Here is a 26,209-nt window from a genome sequence, read left to right as displayed (position 1 = left end):
GGATAAAAATGAGCAGTCTGTTCCTCCGGCAGGAAAGGTGCCTGAAGTAAGAGCTAATTGCTGACCCTGTAACGGAGTGGCACTTTCTTAGGAATTGGGAATGTAGTTGTTGTGTCACTTAAAACAATTGTTTTCATTTTACTAGACAACTTGAGCTGGAAGGAAGTCCACACAGACCATGTAGTCACCTCTCTCGCCCTTGATGCGGTGGTGTGCGTTCCCATAAAATGAAGGAAATCTGAAGCGGAGGTGAAACCAGATCAGCGTGCAGTAGTGTCAGGGACGCTGGTGTCCCTCGCTGTCGATCACGGCCACAGCTCTGAGGCTCAGATCAGTGTTAGTGCCCGACTTAACTGTCCTCCTCCCTCAGCACCGGCGAAATCGCTCGTTGGGGCAGAGCTGAGGGCAGGCCGTTTCGGGGGGGTTTGGGCTAGTACGAGCCTGGTCGTGCTCTCATTGAGGCCCATGACAGCTTTCCCTCAGACACTGGTGAGACGGGAGTGAGCCCTGTGAGATGCATTTAATGGTCTGAGGCCCTTTCGCTCCTCCTGAAAATTGTTCCTGAAGTGCCGCTTGGTGGGTTGGATGCTCCCGCCCCGGGAGGAGTAAAGCCAGGGAGATCTGACACTGCTTATGGACAGAGGGGACGCCTGGCCTGGGCAGGGGTCCGTTGGTCGGGGTGGCTGCATGCAGCCCCACAGGCGTGACAGGGCCTCGTGGACAAGAGGTTTGGGGCCGGCCTTGGCCCCAGCACCACAATGGGGAGCCGAACTGGGGGCGAAGGTGGAGACCGAGTGGCCTTTTTTCAGGAAACTTCCTTTATTGGGGTGTTGTCTGCTGCCTACCCCAAAGAGTGACCACAGCTGCTAGAATCAGTCCGGGCCTCTTACCTGTGAGTGAAAAGCGCCATTTTGAAAAGGCAAGTATATATGGGTCTGGTTAAGTTACTCTAATAAGATAGAATATTGCTCTGTTTTTATCATAACATTGGAGAAGCACCAGAGTGACATATCTTGACTTGGTGTTACGGGAAGAGTGTGATGCCCAGGCAGGTGCCTGCTGCCCGGCCTGTGAGAGAGGCTGGCTCCCATGGCGTGGGCGCCATGTTGGGTGAGGCGTGCTCCTGGTGCCGGGCTCACACCAGCCTTCTCTGGGCTCCAGGAAACCCTCTCAAAATGCTAATTATTGAATCTACATTAATTTGTATAAATTATGCAAATCAAGTAGCAGTTGCGCACCGCTGTGGCTTAGGTGGATCTCTGCTGTACTTAAAACTTCAGGTTGGACTGGCACAGGTTTTATTCACTACAATAAATGGTTTTGCTGTAGAGTGTTTGGAAAGCAGCTGGTGATGGTAATTGGTTGTAGGTGACACTGGTGCACTTTGTTAAGGTTTATTTAATAATATATTCTTCAGTGGAGAAATCCAGAAGGTCAGTGAGCTTAACTCACTGATGTACTTCGTTTGAATCTGCAGTACTTGGGCCATTTTTGCTGTAGGGGGATATTTGTGGAAACATTAAAGTGATCATATGCTCTATTAAAAACAGGTAATTTATTTGTCTTTCCTCGGGTTTAGGAAACTGTGAAATTAGCGTTGAATCGTACAGAAGTGGGGCAGTCTTCAATAGTTGCCTTTGTACCTTGGTTTTAAGTGTTGCCTTGCTTTGCAGCCCTGTGCCACTGGCTGCTCTCCCCTCCTGTCGCCTGGTGATGTCCAGCGTCTTCCTGCGGCAGCACGCTGAGCAGAGCTGAGCTCTGGGCATATGTTTCCAGGAGGAATCCAGCTCTAGCTTTTCAGATGAAAAGGTTAAAGACTTTGACACAAGATAATTATAAAAGGAAAATGAATCTTTTCTTGGATCAAAAATTATTGTGTAAAAGAGTGTGTAAATTATGGCGTGCAAGTTAAGTAATGGCTTTTATACTGAAATCTGGAATTACTGTGATGAAGGAGATGGTGTCAAACTGTGGTAATTTATTTCATTTTGGTTTCTCAGATCTGCAATGAATTTAGGAAATTCAAATTTATAGCAAGTGGGTCTTTGTAAGAATTTCTCTGCGAGAATGAGGATACTTTATGGAACTTCCATTGGGGTCATATTCATACCATTATTCTAGCTAGGACTTCCAGTTAGAAAGTGTTCCCATGCGTGATTTGTTCTACTGGCTTCTGTAAGTGGATTTTTCAAACTTTAAATGTTACTTCCATTTTCTCATTTAACTTGCATCACTGCTCTTCAGTGTTTGAACAGGGATATGGTGATGAGCATAATGCAGTATTTTGCTAATGAACCATAAAACCTTGCAAGCACTGTTTACTTTTTTTTTGTGTGGAAGGTTTGGAAGTTGGTGGATTTCTTTCCAAACCATGCGTAATTGTAGTTTTTGTTATTACACTAGAGTACTAAGAGCCCAATTTGAAGTTACCCTGGAAAGAAAATTAAAGTTCTTAAAGTAGTATTTTTGGGAGATTAAGTCAGATTATCTACAAGGGCTCAATTTGATTCCCAATAGAATATGGTTATGAATTGGTCATAAGCATAATTCACCTTTGAGTCGCAGCACTTCATACAGAAAAGTATTGTTGATGCTGCAGAGCATATAGTCTGCCTTGCAGTAAATCAAAACCTAGGGTGTAGAGTCTTTCTGTGTGTTTAAAGAAAGAAATGAGCAGGCTATATATCTGCTGTATCTAAACTGTGCTCTTTTGTAAACAGAACAGCTATTTTTGAACCTCTAGCAGGATGTTTCTGGTGAAGGGATAATGCAAATGGATCCTTTCCTGCACACAGACGCACACCCGTGTTTATCACTCAGTGAAGGGGCTATGCGCATCATTCATTTAACTGGCAATTCTTTTGTGGTGTCAGTATCATTTCCTAGCAAAATTGGCTAAAGGAATTGTTTCAAATACAAAAGATGTTTTGAACTGGCCTAATTACTTGCTCAACAGCCAGTAACTTTGGGAATTGTTTTCTATGTGAATTCTAGATACAAATTGGGATATCTTCCCATTTGTTTGAAAAAGATTAGGCCAATAGGAGAAAAAAGGATCTTTACCCATTTTCACTGAGCAGTGAAGTTTGAATATACAGCTTGCAATTGAAACTATTTTTTTTCCCAAAGCCTTTGAGGGCTGTTTCTCAGTCTAGTGTAAACAATTTATTGTTAAAGTCCTAGAATATTTGCATTTTAATTAAAGACAATTTTAATTAAATACAAAACTTTAATCGGAAAAGCAGAGTTTAGGCAGATAGTGTACTTGCATGCTAAGCAAGCTTAGTCTGAGGGGACCTGTATTCTATGTAAAACTGGTTTGTGTGGTAGTTTAAGCAGGAAAGTTGTAAATGCATCTTTTTTCCCTAACTTACCTACAAATAGTAATCTCCCTCCTGCATCTTTTACCTTGCAGTAAGATATTCTTCCTACGGGCAATTAAGCAAAAGAGAGGGTGATGCAGCAATCTTAAAGGGGCAGTGAGCAGAAAAAAGTTTAGTTGGAACTCCTAATGGTGCCTATAAAAGTAAATGTTAAAATTACTGCTTTTTTAAAAATATTCTGTTTCAATGATGTGTTCAAAGTTAAATTTTTTAAAAAACGCATAGGCAATACTGTGACCATTTGATGTCAAATAACAAATGTCGCATCTGGATTTTCCTGTGCTTGGTATGCTGTAATGCTGATGCTGTAACAGCATCTTGGTTATGACCGATTGGTTTTGCCCTGTTTGTAGATGAAGCCCTCTGTGCCCAGTCATAGTGTTAATTAGGGCCCTAATGGGCATATGTATAATAGAAAGTTGGGGTCTACCATGATGTCTTTAAGTAAATTCTGAGGTCTAACAGGCCAGTGTTTTTGTGGAGATTTACTCTTCCATTCTGATGGGAATTTGCTTAGGCCAAGATTGTATACGTGGACATTGGAAGTAAATCCTTCCACAGTGAGCTATGGACTAGTCTTCTGAGAAATACAATGGTAGCCCGACTCTGAGAGATTTTGATTTGTGGCTGTTGTATGAGTTTATTTTTATACGTAAGGTTTTAGTATCCTAAGGTAGACAAGAAGTAGGTGGTCTTCTGTGCCCCTGCTGTCTGTCTGTTGGAATTCACTTAATCCTTTGTAAAACAACAACTAAGAATTAAAATGATAAACAGTCACAGTATGAAAAGAGGATATTTCATGTTTACCTGTAGCTACATATTTTGAAAGCAGTACTTCTCATTAAGGTCTCATCATTGACAAACTGCTCATAAAAAATTAGAATGCAGGTGTCACTCAAGATCTGTTTAAGACTGAGACTTCAGCTGTGATTTAGTATAATATCGGCATCATGTTTTAATTCAAAATGGATATATAGCACGCATACAGAAATATTTTCTCTTAGGCCTAAAGTTACTTGCAGTAATGGCAAAGCAGTTAATATATTACCTTTGCTAACAGGAAAAGTGCTGCATATAAATATTTTTAGTCAATAATGTATTTTAAAAAAGGTTTCTCAGTGGGATCAGATTTATGTTGTCAGAAAAATTTATTCAGCTGACAAGTGCAGATGCCCGGCACGTCGTGTATTCTAAGATTTACAAAGCAGTTTCTTCCTGGACGTCAGCTGGATGTGGTTACAGCAGGGTTATGTAGAGAACTGGGGAATCAGTCCAGGAATCCTTTTGTGCAAAATCCTGCCTAGATTGGTATGATCCAATAAACCTCTGCCTCTACATGTCCATAGCAGCTTCTGGTAGCGTTACATACTCAGGTCAAGAAAGGGCAGAGCACTGGAGTCAGGATCTGTGGTATGGATCTGAGAACAGAATTTTGCCTGAAGCATTTGAGATTTTCCTTATATATTAAATGGGCCATTTTCCTCCTCCTATTACTTGTGTGTTGCTGCCAGCTGCAGTTCAGCTAGGTAGAAGTTGGAGCTTGCTCCTTTGGTTTCTACAGATAGTGAGTAGAGGATAATAGTACTTGGGCGTTGGATTTTGCCAAGCATGCATGTTTCAACCACTATTGTTAAAGAGCCTGCATGTTGTTTCTTGTACAAAATATGTATATAATGAGAAAAATATGCTTGAACGGAGATTTCATGTTGCACAGAGTAGCCAGACCGTATAATGAGTAAAAAAGAACAATGCTGCTTAAATCCGGTTTAAAACTAATGATCACAAAGTAATTGAAATTCAACTCCTTTGAAAATTAAAAGCATTTAAAGTATTTAAAAGGTCATAATTCCCATTTGTTTTTACAGTTCTAAGATCAGTTTGTGAACTTGTTGCATCAGTCTTCATACCTTTTGATGGAGCTATATTCAGTTACACTGAATTTGTTCCAAAAATTTTAATTGGTTGAATGGAATCTCTTCTCCCAAGATAGAGGTAGCTAAAGCCAAGGAGGTTTTTAGCTGCTTAATTAGACCGGCTTGTGAAATGATTTGGTATAGGGGATGTCAGGAAGAATTTGACATATCTTTGCTGACTTTGAGGTAATCCATCAATTTTATCAAATAAAGAACTGGAATTTGGGGGGTTTTTGATCAATAGGTGTAAAGTAAGCAGAATTTTTTTCCCTTCATTTTATGTCCTTTCTGAGTAATTCTAGTTATCAGCATAAAATTTGCACTACAGTTAAATAGCAATGCATGATTATACCTGATGATATGCTTCTTTTTTAAAAGAAAAAGAATCTAATAACAGGATTCTGTATTGATTGTGCTGCTAATTCTGCCTCGTAGCAGACTGGCAGAAGGCAGGTAGCTGAATTGTATTTAACGGTTTTATTGTGATGTGACTAAGATGGATGTGACATGGTCCTCTATTATTCGTTTGAGAGTGTGGACACTAATGAAGCCATTAGCTGAGCTAAGGCAAGTGAAGAAAATAGGGAAATTACCATTATTCTGAAGCCATTAAGTTGTAATCTGCCACTTTCTCTCCTTACTCAAAAAGGCATCTTCTTTTTAAGGCCTCCCTGACTGTCCTTTAAAGATTCATTAATTCATTAACTTTCCAAAGGAGATGGAGGAAACACAATTGAAATTTTAATCAGCTCAGCGTGTCATATTATTAACATTTTGAGTGTATCTGTATTCACTGTTGCACCACATCAGGTTAAGGTTAAATAAACTACATTACAGCAAATAATGTTCTGTTTCATACCGTAAAACATAAAGTGTTGAAGGCAGAAATTGGTTTCATGGTTAAATTAAATTACGATACAGAGCTCATATTATAAATTCTGATATTCAAATGTATGTTCTTTGGAGGAAATGCAATACTACCTCCATGTTACCAACATTAATATTTTCAAAATATTCATGATTAGTCTATTTTGTGTGAAAGGATATAGAAAGCACCAGAAAACTTTTTTATAAATGTCTGCTTTTATGATATACCCACTTATGATCAATGCTTTTATTTTATCTTTTGTAAAGTGACTGACTTATTTTAACATCTCTAATGGGTCATTCAGACATTACGTACAATTACAGCTGCAAAATCTTCTTATTCTTTTTCATTATTATTTTCATTTAGATACTACGGAGTGCTATTTTTATCTATCTCTACTTTCTTATTAAAAAAAAAAAAGAATTCCTTTTAGCCTTAGTTGTACTGGAGCGTCCTGGAGCACAGTAAGCAGCTTTTGGCCTGTGCTGTTGGAATTGATTGAGATACAGCTCAAAATGGATGAGTGCTCTTTCCTAACAATTAAATACCCCAAAGGTGCAGAGGAGGTGACCTCAAATCTGAGTATGGGAACACTCTGTTTGATTCCAGGTAACCAACAGGAACTTTTTTTGGGGAAAAAAAGCCTGTTTCATTTTGGGCTTTCTAAGAGTGGTTTTATTAATGCCTCAATTAAAAAAAGCCTGGAGTTCAGATACTTTCTGGAAGGTGCATGTTTTAAGGGCTTGCTTGAAATCCTTTGAAACCATTCCAGGGATAGGGCTCACACATGCACAAGGGTATGGTGGAAAAAAAGGTGTAGGAACTAAATATAGGGGTGCTGACAGCCTGCAGGTTGGAGGTAAGATGAGGCACAGAGATGAAGGGAGGGTAATGGAGGCCTGAATGTGCTGTTGCTTCTGTGAACTTACCAGGTTCATCAGATTTGTTCCTCCTCTTCTTATAATTTTATGTTTGGAAACACTTTCTATTTGGTTCTGGACTGTTTTGCCCTTGTGCTGTATCACAGAACTTTTAAGCAGCAATATAACAAAGCCTGCATAGCTTGATGTTAGTATTTATGCTAGGCAGGCAAGCCTGGTATAAATCTGAGGTGTTTTTCCTTTCTTTCTTTTTTTTTTTTTTTTTTCCTAGCTGTGATAGTGTCAGTTTGATATATCACCTTTCATGTTGTGTTTGTACTTGAGGTCAGGAAACTTCTGAGTTGTGCGTATCATCAGTGTTGTAAATACAAAGTAGCCTTTGGCACCTTAGTGTGGTGCCTTGCAGTGGATTTGTCAAAACAAAACAAAATCCCCTCTTTTGTTTTCCCCTGGAGTCAATTACCCTCAGGATGAAGCAGTTAGTGACACCAGGGATAGTAGTTGCACCATTAAAGGTTAACCTGCTTATGAGAATTGCTGGCATCGGTATTTTCTAGCATCACTGGCTGGCTTTACTGGTCCATTGAGAACTTCTGCTTTCAGCAGGACTTGCAAAACCCACTAAAACTTCTTTGCAGATTTTTGAGCTTCCAAAAAGTACCCACCTAAATAAACTGATTCTGCTGTGTCGGTGCTGGCAGTCTTTCAGGACAGGACCTTTCCCCTTTTGCCTGTGAGCAAACCCTTTGAGCTGGGAAGTGGAGTGGTGGTTGTGTTGCATGCAGGGACAGGGAAGACATGCCAGTCCCACTGCCCTGCCCTACCCAGTAGCTTTGGGGACATATGGGCACTGCCACTGTTGAGTGCATTCTGTACATTTATCTAGGATACACTGCCCATAAACAAGTCCCGAGTGTGTGCTAGGGAGAGTTCTTGGGCTTTAGAGAACTCTTGTATAGGTGTGCATATATTGTATACATACACACCTTTGTAGGTGCTGCTATTGTTTATATGCTGTATGATAATACAGGAGATATATATGCATTATGTATACATAAATGCATGGTGCATGGCATGTATATTGTCACATGTGTACAGTATACCTGTATGTTCTTAGAGATGCTTCCTTGCAGCATCACACAGGATGACGTAGTTGCAGCTGGTTTCTCCACACACTTGGAAAATGGACCGGTGAGCTGTGGTTTTCCTAGGTTCAGTACAGCTGTGGCATAGTAATTTAACAGCAGTTGGTTTTCTGTGTCTTAGATTTCAAAATGTTCTCTCCTATGTTTAAGTATATATAACTTTATAATATGAAATAATCTAAATAGACCTATTTCTGAACAAAGCTTTTGCTATTGTGGAGGAAAAGTTTGTTTTGAGTCCCTTCTCGGATAGGTCAGCTCATTAATTTTGTTGCAGCTGCAATGGCATAGTAAATGTGGCTCAGGTGTTCCCGTATTGCTGTTGCATGTCAGATACAAGCTGGCTTTTGTAAGTAGCTTCCATATGTAGGATTAGATTTTAGCCATGTTCTGAAAAGAAAAAGGAATTCAAAATCCAAGGGAGAAAAATAACTGTGTGCCTCAGAAGCAGCAGAATGTAAATCATGTATTGTTGTTTTGATGATGAGATCAGTAGGTGTTCATTACACATCAGTAGATCAAGAAACTAATGTTGGTTTGGGATGAGGTTTCCAGATCTATCTGCTGACAAGTAAGGTTTGGGACCCAGTCACATCTGCTCTGATGTTCTTTGCTTGAACAGAGCTTTCTTCCCATCTCCTTTCACTGGCTGGAGATTAGCATAATATATTTGAGTACAGTAAAAGGTCCAGGCATCCTGGCCACCAACCAAAATATGCTCTATACTTAATACTGCCTCAAATTTCTCATAAATGGTCTGTGATTATTCCAGTCACAAATAACATAGGGAGGCTTTGAGACAGACTTTATGTCATATGGTTATGAGTTCTTTTGTAAATAAAGCCAATCCTCAGGAGTGAGCATGAGTAATGGTTGATCCTGAAAAATGAGGAATAGGACTGTGTTTTGAAGCTGGGTGAAAAAGCCCACATGTTGCAATTTATTTATTTACTTCCATTACGCTGCACTTCTCCAAGCACTGAAACGCAACCAGAACATAAGAACTTATTGCAGATCTGCAAAGTCCTGTACAGCGGGGACTGCTCTTACTTATTGCTATCAGCAGCAATAAATGTAATAAACATAAACCTCTCACGATAGCCTCATACATCCCTCAGTCTGTGACTTCCCCAGTGGCCAAAACCCAAATGAACTTTGCAGTGGGCCTGAAAGGGGTTATCAGCAAACTCTGGGTCTGCAGACTTGAAGAAAAGATCAGGTTTCAGTGTCCCGTGTTCTTCATGGAAAATACTCTGTCATCGGGACCTTCTAAATTTTTGGGGGGCTCTGGTCATAATTATTGCCATCTTCCATATGAGCAGTAGGAGACTTTTTAGTAGGCAAAATCCAAACTAGCAGAAGTGTTAGAAGCTAAACCCAGTGTCTAAAAGCCTATGTCAAAATTAGCCAGCCGCCCATACAGACTTTGGAGCACCAGTGACACATGTGAAGCGGGACTACAGAAATAGGTAGCCCCAAGAGTGTACACCAGTATCTTACTATGAGATGAAAAACACAAAGCACAGCTGAATCTGAAAAAATCTCAGTTATAGCTTTCCCGAGCCTTTCCTAAGATCCTTATGAAAACTCAGACCTTGCTTGTCTTCAAATGGTGTGTCCCTGGTGACCCCACCATTCCTGACTATGCTTCAACATCCCTCGATAAAAGAGAGGTTCTGGGATTTGGTTTTGTTTCCCCCTCCCTTAAGCATGTGTAGTCAGGTATTTCAGTGCTGTGGGGTGGGTCCCCCGAGTGTACTGAACTTAAAAAATGCACTGCTTGTGAGCTTGGTTTGAGATGGAAATATATGTGAATAAACAATGTGTATGATTCAATTCTCCCTCTCGTGGTCAGATGAGGTCCTTCTCACAGCCTTCAAGTACAGACATATTAGATGTTTCTGTTTATTTGATGTAACCTGCATCTTTTGGAAGACTCCCATATTCGTGGTACAACCAGGATTTAGTGGGGAGGTTACTGATAGTTCTTGAAATACATATATTGACTTTTTGCCACACTGTGAGTGGACAGATTGGAGATCTGAACTGAACTGCGACATTCCGTGGAATTGTATTAACCTCACTTATACACACCTCCCTTAAGTGTTTCTAATTTGTCTCTGTTTAGGTGTTAAAGTACTTCTGAAACATAGCTCTGTTTATCATCCTCCTGGCTCTCCTGTTGACTCCAGTGGGTGATACAGTGTAAGCTCTGTTGCTTTTAAAGCATGCTGCAGTGTCGTTGACTTCGATAGGAGCACTTCTCTAAATAAGGAGAGTAGGATTTGCCTCTCTGTTATAAATCCCACTGTTTGGTAAAAAAAGTCCTGAGGATTTTGTTCAATGATATTTAAGTCTCCCTGGAAGCAAAAAAAAAACCAAAAACCAAAACCAAAAACCAACAAAACCAAACCCCAACTTAAAAAACAAAAATTTTCACAAATGTGCAGGATTAAGCATTCAAAAATCAATTCTTAATTATTGCTTAATTGATTTTAGATATAAAAAGGAAACAAAAAAGAAGAAAATTTTCAAAGATATTCTTTACACAGGGCTTAACAGCCATTTTCTGTCAAAGTGGATATTAGAACAATATCAAAATTCTGTCATGGACAACGCCACTGTACACCAATATGCCTTTTGTTCAGTTTTATCACTGAGGAGCAGAAGTTTTACTTCATTAGTTTTTCTGTTTTATTTCACAAATATTTTCTGTTGCATACATCATTTTTAAGTGCTGCTAACACTTAATTTTCATCCACTAGAGTGAGAAAATAATTGCAACTGTTTTTAAAACTCCTGTTAAATTCTGAAGCAATAAGTTTAATTGCTTATTATGTATTTCTAAGTAGTTAGTTTCCTCTAAGAATTGGCTAAAGATTTTCCTCACACAGATCTTGACTCAAAGATTGTCTTTTAGCTAGGAAATATTGATTTGCTTTTGTTTGGCCCCTGTGGAGAGCACCTTATCTCTAAGACTGGGTTTTGTTACGATGAGAGTTGACAGAATTCAGATTTAGCCAGGTGAAGTCTGTCACGGTCAGTAAAAATGTTAAAGAATCACAGTAATAAAATATGATATTAATCTTGGGGGGGGGGGGTGTTGGTTTTTTTGTTCTTTTTTTGTTTTTTGTTTTTTGTTTTTTTAATCAAAGGCAATTTTTAATGATGAAGAGATTTGGGGGAGTCTGGGTTTATTGAAGTAATTCATGCTAATTGTCTCATCTGCTTAGTACATCATTTGTCTTCTATGAATATCAGTGCCTACATTCATTTAATCCAAAATAATTAATACCCAAACAATTAACGAGAGAGAGAATTTGAATTGAGAAGAACTTTAGAAGATGTTTAAATATATTCATGATTGTTAAGACAGAAGATAAATATTGCATTACATTTCAAATTATTTTATCAGAAAAATTATAGGACCAACTAATACAAAATTTTATGCATCTTTTTGTTATGCACATCAATATTATTTATTTTATTAGCAAGTGTATTGTAGCAGGTCAGGGATCAGACTTATGTACCATAGTTTAGGCATTGCGCAAGCTTAGTAAAAAGGGTGCTGGCCACAGATGGACAGCCCAGACTATTTAAGTGTGGTGGCTGCCCAGCTGATGTAAGCAAGGAGATAGGTGCCTTTGAAGAGTGATTCAGCAGCTCTTGGTGCTGACTAATCACTAGATTTAGCCACTAGCAAATGCAAGATCCACAGTGATGTCTAAGCTCCTGCCTTTTAGGGCTGGCATAAGGCTCTGACTCAGGGTTGTATCTGCCCACTAATGGTCTGGTGCCTACAGCCCTCTTCTGATGCGAGATATCTGAGCCCATCTTGTTTCTTTAAAACTAGCAAAACCCTCAACAAGATGTTTCTGCGTTAATAGTACTTTGTGGCTTTTCTGTAATAATCTGGTGGCAGAGAAAGCATGACTTTGGGGCTCTCAGCACCCTGAGGGGGGGCAGACCCTGCTGCTCTCACCTGGGAGAGGGTATCCTGGAGAAACCAGCCTCTATGCACCTGCCTGAAGATGAGCTACAACACGACCGAAAATGCAGCAGTCACAGTACCAGAAGTAAGTCTGATCCTATAGCCTTGTGGCCTGGGATTCATTCACCTGAAGGGGGTTGGTTGGGTCTTTGGTCTGAAGTCCTTATATGTTTTCTAGCAGGTAAAAATTGGACAAAATAACCAGGATCAGTACTTCTAGTCTTGACTGACAGATGTGAGCTGCTGTTCTAACACTGGAGTGTATGTATGCATTGCCTGTGAGGTTCAGCAGGATCTATGTGACCATGACTTCCACAGCATGGTGGGGTGCTTTGCATCTGAAGCACTAGTGGCTTCCTAGTGTCATTTGCTGCTTTTGGTTTTAGCAGATCTTTCACGCTGCTGAGGAAGGGATGTTAAAAATGTGAAGGTGGATTAAGTATATGTGGAGGCAGTAGCTGAGAACCTGTCTCTGCCTCCCAAAACCTGCTGCGCTCATCTGTGCTCTCAGGCATACTTGTGACATGGTGATGTGGAAGGTTAGCCAGGTGTGGCTATCAGTGGAATATGACCTGCCACACAGTTTAACTGCCTTCTCTCTTAGTGCTGATGTCTTTCTTCAGTCAACAGGGGACAGTGCACCCTTGGTCACCTCTTTTCTGAATATTTTAGGACATTGGCCTGAGATGTTCTTCCTCAGCTGCTTTCTGGCAATCTCTGTACTTCAGGGAATTATCCCACCGAGTAAATTGGTGGACTCCATGAGCATGTTCTGTGGATGTTATTTAAGTTAATTTTCCTTATTACAGGTATGCTTACAGGCTATAACAGAGCTGGCGTAGTTTGGCCATTCCAGTTGTATAGTAATAGCCTGATGTGCTACTGCTTCCTGGCACAGAGGACATGGTAATGTTGTTAGTTGTTACAGTGGTATGTTTTATACGTGGTTATCTGAGCCAGAGGTAGTTTGGATTTCTAAAGGTGAGAATTGGAAAGCTTGAAAAGACAAGGAGATAATGAATCTTGAATATTTTTTTAAGCATCTGTAAAATATCCTCAGCCTGGACACTGTCAATTGATAGTAGGTGTGTTTCTTCATTCAGTTTAAAAATATGACACACACACAGGCTGCCAGGACAAATGCTGTCCTGCCTTCCAGTCTTACCCCAGTTATGCATTTGTTCTGTCTGCCTTGTGCTGGTACTGGCTTTTAGGATGTCATGTTGTGCATCAGATCAAGCAAATGATCCTGCTGAAAGCATTTTCTCCTTTTATTTTTTGGGGGGTGGGTGGGGTGGGGAATGGAAGGGAGGGAAATTACTTTGCAGCCAGATTAATTTCCTGGTCTATCTGCCTGTGCAGTTGCATGAATGCCACTGCCAACACAAGGAGGGGAGCAAAATGACTGCTAAATTAAAATGTTTGTGGACTGCCATCTTTAGATATGAAAGAATAAGTATGATTACTTTGTTAATATTACTTTGCTCTAGGTTTTGACACACTGTAGGCTAGGATCATATGTCTGTAATTATTATTCACTCTTGAAATGTAGAGTAATCATCAGGCATGTTTTGTGGCTTCTCTGAGTATATATGTGTATGTATGTGTACTGTGGTATTCTTTGTTTACTAGATGAAATACATTTATTGGTGGAAAAACATAACTTGACTTTGCACCACAATAGCCTTAGCATGAATGATTATGCTGCATCTGCTTGATGGTGTTAGTGTCTTTTAAACACATGTTGTTCTGAACATGTTTTGTCTAATTCTCACTGTTGCAACTCAGCTGTTCGCAAAGGGTGAAGATGCTGTATAACTCAGTGGTCTCTGCTGGCCCAGTGGCCATGGCTTCTAAGCTTGCCATTGACTTTTACTGTGTATTTTTTTGAGTTTCTGTATATGAATTCACCCAGCACTACACTGAAGAGTCTTAACAGTTTTACAAAGTGGTTTACATTAATATAGCATACCAATTCTGTGTTAATGTTGCTATTATAGAATTCCTGTTGTAGAATCCCAATTGGTCTTTAATCAATGACCTGCATATCAAAAGAAAAGAATGGGTAATTCTGGTATATATATTTTAATTCTGTAAACACAATCATAGTAGCTTGGTCATAAAGTTCCTGAAGCAGACAATTGCTTCAAATATAGCTTACATTGAAGTAAAGTGCATATATTCTGGATAGATGTCTATCCATTATAAATTACCAATTTCAGATAGATATAGTGAAATACTTAAATTCATTCTGTTCCCATATTTTCTTAGTTTATTAAGGCAGTGTGACTTCAGTGAATGTGGGAGGCAGTAGGGGAAAAATCTTAAATGCATGTGAATAAACATGTTTCCAGACAGGATATGATTTTTTCTTCCCTCGTAGTATGTATTTCAGAGTATTAATTCACAAACTACTTAATAACTTTGTAAAGGCAGTTAGCGTTTTATATGCGAGATTCTACTTCTTTCCTTTTTTAAGCCTTTACACAGAATTCACTCAGTTTAGGTGTATCTCTGCATAAATACCAATAATGCTTTAATTTATGGGTGTTTGCTGTTGGGCTTTGTTTAAATGAGTTCCATCCAAAAGGAATCAGAGCCTTCTATTCTTGCAGAAATGAATAAACCACATGAGGTGAATTTTCATACAACCCATTTCAAACCTGGAGTTTTCAGGGTATAATTTAGATATTGCATTGGTGGTTTATGACCATATAAAGTGTAGGTGTGTAGGTAGGTGGTTAGATAGATGTACTTGTAAATGGCTAGAAGCAAGGAGGCTGAGTATGGTCTCCAGCAGTGCATTTTTCAGCTCACAGTTTCACATCTCTATCCTAAGGCACTAGATGTTACTAATTCTCCAAAAGCTAAAGATTTGTTTTACAGAAGAAAATTCTGATTTGATTAAGATATTGCTTCAAGACCTAATGTTCCTTTAGCAAATCATGCCACGACTGGAAACGTACATGATTGGAAATAAACTGCATGTTATCTGAGAAAGAGAGAAAGCGCTTCATGATTTGGAGTGATCCTGCAGAAGCAGCGTTTAGTGTAATGACAGTACACTTAGATTAATTATAGCGCTGCTTGCAGGCGCCACTATATGCTTACTGTTGTGTCAGCACTTTTGCTGTTAACCCTGTGTTGCAAAAGTTTATAATTTGGCTCTAAAAAATGAATAAATCTTCAGGTTTGAATTCAGGCTTTGTGCTGCATGTACAGAATCAACTTTTAGTCAGGGCTTGAATTTTATTTTTGTATCCTTAGCCCTTCAAAGTGGATAGCTGTAGAAGTAATAGTATCTATTTAATATTGTGTATGTTTTCTGCTCTGCCCACTTTTGATGGAAAATTTAATTTCAGTAAATGCCTAGACTGTGTTGTGACCACTTCAGATGGTCTGATATAAAGCACTGAGATATGTGACCTTGAAAATTGGAAGGTGTAAGTATGAAGCCACCATTTTTCTACTCAGTACATGAGTTAAACTTAAATTTGGCTTAATGTGTATTTATATGATTAGCTGCAATGGCTCTGAAGGATTGTTAAGGTCTGAAATAAGCCTTGAACATGGCTTAAAAGGCTGTTTACACAAAAAATTGGAAATACTCTAAACAAGCTATTACAATTAGTCATGTAAACACTGCAGAGTGGTTTTTAAAATAAACACTCAAAATACAGTATAGTCATAGAAGCGACAGTGTAATTAAGTAACTTTTTGACTAAGTCATCAGAATGGTCTTTATCCTCATTTTATTGTTGATGAGACAGTAATAAATGCTGAGCAAATAAACTCGCTTGTACCTAGAACGTCTCATCCTGCAAATACAGGAATCTGCACATTTTTCTAGCAGTTCTTAGTCTCTTATCCTCTCTCCTTTCTAATTTCCACTCTTAGATTGTGTTTTACTTTTTTCTGAGTAGTGCTGGCAAGTGGCTCTTATCAAGAACAAATGATGCTGTAAATCAGGACCAAAATCAATGATGCTGTGGGGCTGTAATAGCGAGATGCGGTTATGTGGGCCTGAGTGTTTTACCTGCCTCTGAAGCCAAGAGTGAGGCCCCGGGTACTGCTCCAACCCTTGGCTTCTAATTTACTGGCAAGTGTATATATATACAGCTGTTCTGTCTCAGTCTTAGAGTATAGATCTCAATATTAAACTCCTGTTTTAATATGTCTTTCCTCATAATGCAAACTGTAAAAAGCAACTGGACATTCACATTCAAGTAGAATTGCATAGGAATACAGAAGACACTTAATCCCTCCACCCTTAATGCTACAAGAGTAGGATTTAGGATTGGCAGGACTGACTGAGATGCCTGGCAGCATATTGGATCCTTTCTTTTTCTTTTGAGCATATGATCTCTGTAGGTGCAAAGGATACTGGGTGTTCAAATAGCAGGACCAGTTCCTTCAGTTGGAGGAAGGTTTATTTGCCCAAAGCAACAGGGTCCTTAACATCATGACTGGCCATTTTCAGCTGTAGTTACTGCTCTTCTCCGTGATAGGTGGTAGTATAAACAAGGAATGATTTGTGCCGCTGGAATAAGGCCATGTGTGTTATGCCAAATATAAAATGAGAGGGCTGATATGAGTGCCTCTTGGACATGTCTTTCATTACCCTTTACGCTTCTCTTTCCTAATAGAATTTGGAGGAACCAAACACATGCTGTATGCAGGGTTTTATTAGAGTGCTTTGCCTCGGGCCCTTAACTCCTTTAGCTGGTCATTACCTGACCAGTAAAGACCTCTAAACGGGTCATTAATGCTTAAGTAATAAACTGTTTCACAAGACTGTCTAGTACAGAACCTCTTCTATCATTTTTACAGTTACTGTTTTATAGATAAATCAATGACCAACAACTGGATATTCTTGTTTTGCTACATAATCTCGTAATAGCAGCCACAGCAAATAGGCAGTGGGTTCAGTTAACTGTGTTCAGGAGAGCTGGAAATGGCCACATGCAAGTGGGACCTGGAGTTATATGTAGGGTAAACAGAGAATGAGGTAAAGAATGAAGGCACATTCTGCTGTTAGCAAAATAAAGAGTATCTGCTTGTAAAGGATGCGTTGTTTGGGTTTTCCTCTTTCCCTTCTAGAAGTTGTATAATTTCAATAAGGTGGCTTATCTTCCCCCACCGCCATGTTAGGGACGAGTAGGCCTCAGTATAATCTAATGTGGGCAGAGAGAGATTTCCTGCTTTCACAGAGCTTTTCTGAACTAACAATTAGTTAATAATGTAAGCCATGCACTCTTCTATACCAAATGTCTGTTGACATGGAGTTTGGCATGTATTAAATGCTTTCTAGGTATGACAGTAAAAGTTAGCTGTGACACACATTTTTCTCCTGCTTCTTGACATGAAATTTTCAGGCCCTCTCTTTAACCAATATATCCCTTAAAATAGGTTTCTGTGCATGAAGCTGTACAGAGCGCTTTCTCCCTGGAGAGACAGAAAGCGAAAATGCATAGTAGGTACCATACAATTTTTTGGCAGTGTGTCATTGATTGACTACTGAGTGCTGGAATAAGCAATCCAGTCATATACATCTTTTCTCATGTTACCCTTTGAGGAGTGCCAGTTTGTGCTGGGACTGTTGGGGTTTTTGTCTGTTTGATTTTTGGCTTTGCTTTTTTCTTTTTTGTCATAATGCGTGAACGTTCCAAAGCGGAATGAAATTTGATGCTTAAAATGGTTCTTTGTAGACACACAATATTTTTCTATGGTAAAATGGAACAAAACCTCTGCAAATTGATGACTTCTAGTGTGATTAGTGCCCATGGAGCAAACACTTGGTAATTATTTTTCTAAGAAATTGAAAATACGTTAGTTATGGGACAAGTTATCTCTAACAATGAAAAACAATTAATATTTAACAGCTGTTTCTATGATGGGACTAACTGTTTTGCAAAAAATACAACATTAGGATATTTCTCTATTCAATTCTTCTACACTGAATTAGGAGATTTGCATTTGGTGCTGCCATCTTGAATCTAACAAGAAAAAAGATTAAAAAAACCAAAAAGACAAGTTATTTATTGAAAGAAACAATACCGTAAGTGCTTTTTTCTTTTCCTTCTCTTTCTGAGAAATAATATCTTTTTTAGTAAAAGCCTTAACCAGACCCACCAAGGGCTTTGAGGTGACTTCAATCCTACATATTATTGTGCTAGATACTCAGAGATGATGCTGAAAGTCATGATATTATATATAGTGGTACAAGAATTGTGTGCTGACTTACAGTTTAAGTAGGGATGAATCTGACACAGCACTTCGTTCAGTTTACAACTCTCATAATATTCTTAGCACCTGCAGAAGGATTTTAATTCATTTAAAGCAAAAATGCACCAAAGCTAACATAGGATTAGAAAACAAGTAACACTTCACAGATTGCAACTCCACGATTGTCCCATTGTCATCTTTGCTGATAAGCAGACAGTGCTGGTGTGGTAGCAGCAGTAGCAAAACCAGTACTTGTACTGAATGCTTTCTTCAGACTCACTGGACAGAAGCTGTCCTGTGTGATGCTTTGCTGTGTTAGAATGGCATGAGGAATCAGTTTGGTCCCATCTGCAATTGCCTAATATAATCAACCTCTATTCTGTTTAGTTCAACTCACTACCTACAGTAAGTGATTTGTGTGTGCATGAATATTAAACTTTCCAAGTAAACGTGTGAGTAAATATGAGTTGACTATAAAAGAAAGTTATTTATGTACACTGAAAATGAGCGCCCGTTAAGTTTTCATAAAAAAGCATTATATTACATCATCATATTGTGAATAATGATTATTCCTTCCTTTTTCTCTGATAGGAGAGAACAGTAGATCCCAAATAACATCTTTGTATTACTGCTTTCACTTCTGGCCAGCATAGTCTCTGTTTGTCTATTTGTTGTAAAGATTTTCTTCCCTAATTTTTTAAAGTCAAACCTCTGTTAGAGAAATTTTTCATGGCTCAACAGCTCTTAGGTTTTTTTTATATGACTGAGTGCAAGTGTATTTGCCTAGTGATTACAACAAGGCAGATACAATATTTACAAGCCTTAGCAATTCCTGTGCAAATGCAGTCTCTGGAGAAGGGCACAATAACAAAGTAAGCAAACATCACAGTTATCTAAATAATAAGAAGTTGCAGGCATTGGGGTGGTGACTCACAACGTGGATGGGAACCCTGGAGTTTTAGAGTAATTTATGGGGATGCTGAGGAGATGGATTTCATTTAAATACAGTAACTGCTGAAATATTTCTAAGTTAAAAAGTCAACTAGTGGTTAAGTAAATATCCTCTTGACCCCTTTTAACTCTTGTGATGTACCGTTGTTTTAAAGTATTTACTTTGAAATGCTTGAGTCATAAAATGACCCAGGAGAGATGGATTGACCACAGATAGTTAATGCATAGGATTGAGTTGCTTAAAATTTAAACCCTATGCCCATTTTTTATCTAATCTATTGTTCTTTAATTGGATGAATGAGGCTATAAATGGAGGGCTGTGGAGTCTAAAAAAAGAAAAATTTAAAAAAAGAATTGGTTTCATACAGTACTGCATAAAGCATTAGGGGAAAAAAATTTAGAGAAGAACAGAGATTCCTTGTTTCTATAGAAACCAATAGTGATCAGGAGGGGAGAGGATTTCTTTCAAGTGTACATTTTAGTGAGGCTAGCTCAGCGCACTGGAGGGCCAGTGTAAAAAAAAACCCTCTAGCGGCTTGAGATGTGGTGTTCATGCCCCTGTGATACCAGCTGGAATGAGGATAACACATTGCTGAGAGTTTCTGGTTCATACTGCTGTGGGTGAAGGGAGCTCTTTGCACTGCCACATCCCCCAGGGAGTGCAGCCTGGCAGGAGGGCTCCCGGCAGCTGAGCAGCACTGAGACGGGCAAACCAGCCGCAACGGGAACTTGCACGAATCGGATGCTAAAAAGGAGAGGACAAAAGAGGGGGAAAATACTGCAGGAGAAGTGTGCCGTCCTGTGTCAAAATTAACTATGCTAATTGCTTTAAAGCAATAATCTCCTTTGGTTTTATTATGGTGGAATCGTGGCCACTGAAATACTGTGTGTCAAAACAATTACAGCCAGGACTCGGTGACTTGGCTTTTGAATCATGATCTTCTTCCGAGTATACTACATAGTACATAATCCCCTCCACAACAGAATTATATTCTTAATTACATTCTGTTTTCCTAATATCACCAAAGTGTTGCCATAAAGAGCAGATAAGGAAAGCATGTGAAAACCAAATTCTAAAGTAAATCTAGGTCTTAATCAATACTGTACCTTTAAAATAATTGCAGAATTCCTCTAAATGAAGTTCAGGTCAAATGCAATGTCAAAAATAAGGCAGTTTCAATTTGCTGCAACCTGACAGATCCAAGAAGTGACTGAGGAATATCTAGTAACTGGCAAAGACACCTCTGTTTGACATTTACTTTCGCATGTAAACAATGGAGCACTGTATATTGGCATCTGAATGTATTAGCTGGTGGTGATCCAAACCCTGGTATGAATTTAGATGGTTTGCCTTTCTGTTTATAAATACATAGTCTTGATAACAAGGGAACATTTACTGCAATCTTGCTCTGCAGTTGTCAGAGCAGAATGAATCATTTTGAAACATAAACCTCCTCAGATCTCAAAAATATCAAGAAAAACATAAAACATAAGGGAAAAGGATTATAAAATACAAATAAAAAAGGTTCTTAACATATTTAGAGGCCTATGGGCTGTAAACACTGTAGATTATCATTAATGAAACTCTCTGCCAAGTACACAAACCACAGTTCGGTAGCAGCTGTTAAGCAAGCATTGTTCAAAGCTGGATAATCCCTTGAACATTATACATCGTGGCTCTGTACCTCTTCCTATTAGTAATCAGATAATTGCCTTGCATTTTCTGTTACACATTTTTCTTTTACAATTCAGTTTCATTCCTCTTTATGTCAAAAGGCTTTATCTTGCAATAATCACTTAGGCAAAAATCCCACAGAGGTCAACAGGCAGGGCTGCGATGTCCTTTATTTTCTGGAAATCTGGTGTAATACAGTTCAGTCCTGTGGTGTTTCTTTGGCTTTACAATGGTAAACCAGAGAAGAACCCCACTCGACAAACAAGGTGCTTGAATTGTATTGTAACTTTGTCATGTTTTTTCCTATCAAATAGGCTCTTTAAATAATTTGGGAACTAATTAAAAATACTTTCTGCCACTGTATTTTACTTTAAAAATAAGTTTGCTGTTACATATTGGGAGGAGGAGGAGGAGAAGGAGAAGGAGAAGGTAGGGGGCTTTTTCCATTTGTCCAGGAGTTCAGGCCTCATAGGAAGGCTTCTCAGGACATGATATGTAAATATCTTGCAGACAGAAATTTGGAAATGATGGCAACTATTTTTTTGCAGCATTAAAATATCCTTAAGTCGTAACAACACAGAAATAGTGAGCCATAGCACTGGTAATTTTGAGTTCCCTTGAGCTCCACTGGCTATTAGGGTTGAACCGAGAGAGTAGCTTATCTTGCACTTCTGGAATTTCTCATAACCCTACAACAAAGCGCTATTGATTTTTCTCAGCCGGGCAGGAGGGGCAGAGGGATTGGAGAAGGTCATATGTAAATGTGCTAAATTTGATAAACAGCTGGACCAACTATTACTGAGTCTAGAACCTCACCTATGCTAAGTAAATCCATTTTGTAATCCCTGGATTATGCATCTGCTGTTTCCTTTCAATTAGCACATCGTGTCTCTGCATTGGAGTGTTTAGCCTAACAATAGTTACTGACACGGGCCATTCAGTTTAAAACCACCACATCTTGTTGATGGGCACTGGCTACACAAGCTGTTGGCATCAACTTTCTTAGTCCAAGATCTGGTTCTACTCCCAAAAATCAAAGCAGATGGAGTCATAATTCAGAGAGCAGAAAACATGATTCATCCTTAAACCTGCAGGGTTTCAGGGACTGTTTCTGTCTAGTACTTAAAATTATTTTACATCACATGGCATAAGCAGAGGTTTGAGAGATGGTGTCACCCACCCACCCCCCCGGGCACGGCATAATGGATATTTTCTAGCTAACATATCTCTGTACACGTGTAAAAAGAGATTACTTTTAAAAAAAAAAAAAAATTGCAACATTTTGTTTTCAAGAGAATCTAATGCTTTCTGTTCATTGAGAAGCAGTATTATTAAATGCCAGTCAGCAGGAAAAATTAGGAAAAGGATGGTCCGAAAGACGAAAATAAATGCATTTTTTCCCCCATTTTCCAAAAAATAAATTATCAATGAAGCAGGAGCTGTCTTTAGGCAAGGTTTCAGGAGGCAGATTAGGTAGCAAAACTATTGCCTTGTTCTAGTGCAAGGCAGTTTTCATTGAAGACAGGAATTTAGGAGTATTTCTAAGGGAAAAGGTCTTGCAGCAAAACTACAAATTGGACAGCACTGTGCATAAATCAGCTAACTCACTGATCCTCCCAGCAAAGTAATACCAATTAAAAAGGGATCTGTAACCAACAAAATACAAATATACTCATCTCAGTTGCTGTGAAAGGAAGACATGTATGAAACAATATTATTATCCTAAAATGCAACTAAAAAGTTTGGAGAAAGTGTTCTTCAGTTGCTGTGTTGTCAGAAGCCTCGCTCTGTGCAGAGTATCTGCTGATGAATTTCTTCTAGCATATATATTATTCTAAAAAAACCAGCTCTTCAAAGATTCTAAATTTTGGATGAATTTACTGACATTAGGATGTTCATGTTGTACATTTCCAGCAAAGCACTTTGACCTCTGTAAGAAGTCTGTGACTAGCAGTTTCTGTACCCTGTTTGGATACAGCCATTTGGGGCTTCCTGGAGTGATCCTGGGCTGCAACTGAAAGATTTTCTTGCCCTTAAGCATCTTTAGAGTTGCATAAGACTCTTGCATTGTCTTGACAGTTGTGTGTTGGTTTGGATTTGCATTTCTTTAGAATGCAGAATGTGTCAGAATCTGCCAAACTGTCTCAGCAGCACTGCTACCCAGGAAGGCTAAATAGTTTGTAATTAACTCCACATTTCTAGAGAGTTTAGTGTACCAGTGGTATACAATGCTTGGGGGAGTTTGCAGGTAACTGTTGGCTACAGAACATCAGCTCCAATGCTCATACCGTTGAACATTAATTTCAGTTCTGTTGTTAGAGATAACGTTGGCCTACTACAAAGGTTGTTGTGTGGTCTGATGCTCTCATTTTAACTTAGAAGAGCACATTACTCATAGATGGTCTCTAAAGTTCAGATAGATGGACAATTTTGAGGAATGTTAATCTTTGCGTATTGGGCATGAATATGAAAATAAACCACTTTGCGTCCATACTCTATTAATTACTGGTATTTTGCTTTTCATACAAGTGCAAAAGGAAGAAGAGGTATGGAAAATGGGAAAGGGAGAAACTGTGATAAGAGTCGTATCCCATAACTAATCCCATTGTAGTTTTCAGAGAAGCAATTGAGTAGAGTAAGGGATTGAACAGTGGTTTCAACCCCCTCCAGCCCCCCTTCTCTTTACCTGACCATAATCTGGGCTAAAACATTGTTTCTGAGAAGTCTAAAACACAGCTGACCTGGTTGCCAGGCAAACAGAGAGTCTGAGACTTTTCTTATATTTTAAAAGAAAACAAACCCCAACTGTTCACAGTTCCCCTCAAGTGGAATCCTGGAATGCCTTCAGCGTTTGACTCCAGATGATGGAAGGCTCACAGCTTTGACTAGAACCCAGTCAGCTGCCGCTTGTGATTTGGGCAGTCTGTTTTGGGTGAAATGAAAGGATTGAAAATCTTCATCTTACTTGACAGGAAAAACCCCACCATTCTTGTCATTAGCCAAACGTGGGGCCTTATATAATAATGAAAATATTATTAAAGGATTATTCAAATAAGATAAACAAAATGCTCTGACTTCCCTACTGGAGAAAATTTGCAAAGGCAAATAGCTGTCATTGAATCAGGTAGAACATACATTTTGGAAGTAAAAATGGAGAAGATCCACAGTAAAATTAAGATACTGTTATAGGAAGGTGTGATTATTAAAAAACCCCACAAAACTATGGAAAAAATAAATCTAAAAGGAAATGGGAGGGGGAAAGCAGTGCTTTCCTACTAATTTGCCCCCTTCATTCTGTGTTTAATTTAGTAAAGCAGTCATAAACGTTGCTAAACAGTCAAAAAATTAAATGTTGCTGTATAATTTATGGTGGTTACAGGATACATAAGAGTGCACTTTAATTAGCAAATTGCATGTTTATTTTATTTGCTTAGCATATAATTTAGATTGGATAAATGCGCTTTGACTGGCTATGGCACCTTGGTATCCTCATTTGGTATAATTTTTAATCACATTGTTTTGGAATTTTATTGCAACATTATACAGTTGATATAACAGTGCACAATTAAGTATGCTCAGTTCACACCTTGCTCTTGGGGAAATTACTTTTTATCTGTATTTGGATGGAGCACTTTGTATGGCAAGTGAGAACTTGGGAGTAATAAAGAATGCGCACTGTGGGCGCTAGAGCTGCAATCTGAATAGTAAATAATAATAGTAATGATGGTGCCCTGTTAGTGAAATGTGTTTGGGAGGAAGATAAAAAAACCACAAACAAACCCTGGAAATAGGCAAGTGGAAATTATTATTGTAGGTAATAGTAAATTAGCTGTATTATAACAGTGTCTTGACGTTCCAGCTAAATGGAGGAAGGATGAGGATTGTGCTAGGTGCAGTGCATAGCCAGAGGGGTAGAGATTTTCATCCGGCAAACATTAGGAGAGGAGTCAGATGTTGAGAGAGGGTAAATAGGTGATACAGGATGTGGGAGATTATCAGAGAAAACTGCCATCTCAGTCCTGGGTCCTGCTCCTGCACTGCTGCTATACTGTGACCCACATCAGGGTACAGACCAGCTTTTAAAATGTTATGAGTGTGAGGAGTACTGTAAAGAGACAGTACATTGGGAGAGGCATGCGCAGGCACAGTGTGTGTTCCCGTGATTCTGTGACTTAAAAATATTTCTGCTCTTCTTGGTTTGTTTACTAATGTGTCTTTGATCATGCTCAGGGATAGTCAATCTGGAATCTGTTCATGGTGTTCTGACTTGGATAGGCTTTGTATCTGGAGCTCTGTGTTCCCTGTTGTCCACTTGCCTTTTTTACGTGGTGACAGGACTAAAAGAAGACTGTATCCATGCTTTGGGGAAATTCAGATTCACTTTACCATTTAAATCCCCACTTTAGGTAAAAGGTCAGCAGCATGTTCAAATATTCTGTAGGTTTTACTGGAGAATGTAATAGGGCTGCAACCTGGAGGTTCTGGAAAGAAAAAATAAATAGATTGTGGTTTTTGTTTTTTTGTTTTTTGTGTTTTTTTTTTTTTTAACACAAAAATATTCCCTGAACATACAGCCGTTAATAGAGACTATTATCTTTGCAGCTAAAATACGGAAGGAATATAGAGCATTTAATTGAGATCTAGAATATATCTCAGCAGTGGCATTTTATATAGTGGTTTTGACTTACAAAATTCTGCAGAAAAGCTATCATTTTCTCTTACATTCTGTGAACTTTTTCCATAAAGGCTGTCTGAGTATTACATCTATGCCAATCTGAGATCCCAAGCGACTCTGTGTCGGGAAGATTGATGCTGGGCCAGATTATGCTTTCAGTCACACAGGTATAAATCTGGGGTAACTCTATTGTCTTGCTTCCACTGAGAAGAGGATCTGGCCCACTTTCCTTTCTTCTCTGCCTTTGAGTAATTGGCCCCGTAATGCGCTAGTGCTGCTTTCCTGTGATTGGCACTGATCGTTTCACTGTGACAGGACGTCGGCGGTGGTATGTACTGCTTGAACACTGACATTCCTTACTTTGTTACAGTGTGTTTTGATAATGTTATCTGTAAAGAATGTTCCTTGCACTGATTATGGTTATTAAAATATACAGAGATCAACAGATATGGCAAACAGCTGCTTAGTCACAGCTGATGTGAGAAATTTGATTTAATGCAAG

General features: G+C 38.9%; 1 protein-coding gene across 5 annotated transcripts in view; it reads left to right on the top strand.

The window, feature by feature from the left end:
* AFF2 (ALF transcription elongation factor 2) overlaps positions 1-26,209 on the top strand; it is a 455,820-nt gene that overhangs the window by 126,133 nt on the left and 303,478 nt on the right. Inside the window, exon 1 of one of the 5 annotated variants that reach the window (XM_069811153.1) lies at positions 12,229-12,266. The exons of the other annotated variants lie outside the window; for them this stretch is intronic. Coding sequence (XP_069667254.1) covers positions 12,244-12,266 — 23 coding nt within the window. The 5' untranslated portion in view covers positions 12,229-12,243. Of the gene's footprint in view, positions 1-12,228; positions 12,267-26,209 lie in introns of those variants that run through there. 5 annotated transcript variants of the gene reach the window in all.

Source organism: Haliaeetus albicilla, chromosome 23 (assembly GCF_947461875.1).
Source record: "Haliaeetus albicilla chromosome 23, bHalAlb1.1, whole genome shotgun sequence".
NCBI lineage: Eukaryota > Metazoa > Chordata > Aves > Accipitriformes > Accipitridae > Haliaeetus > Haliaeetus albicilla.
Note: the sequence above shows the minus strand (reverse complement) of the source record. Positions and strands in the feature narration are given on the sequence as shown.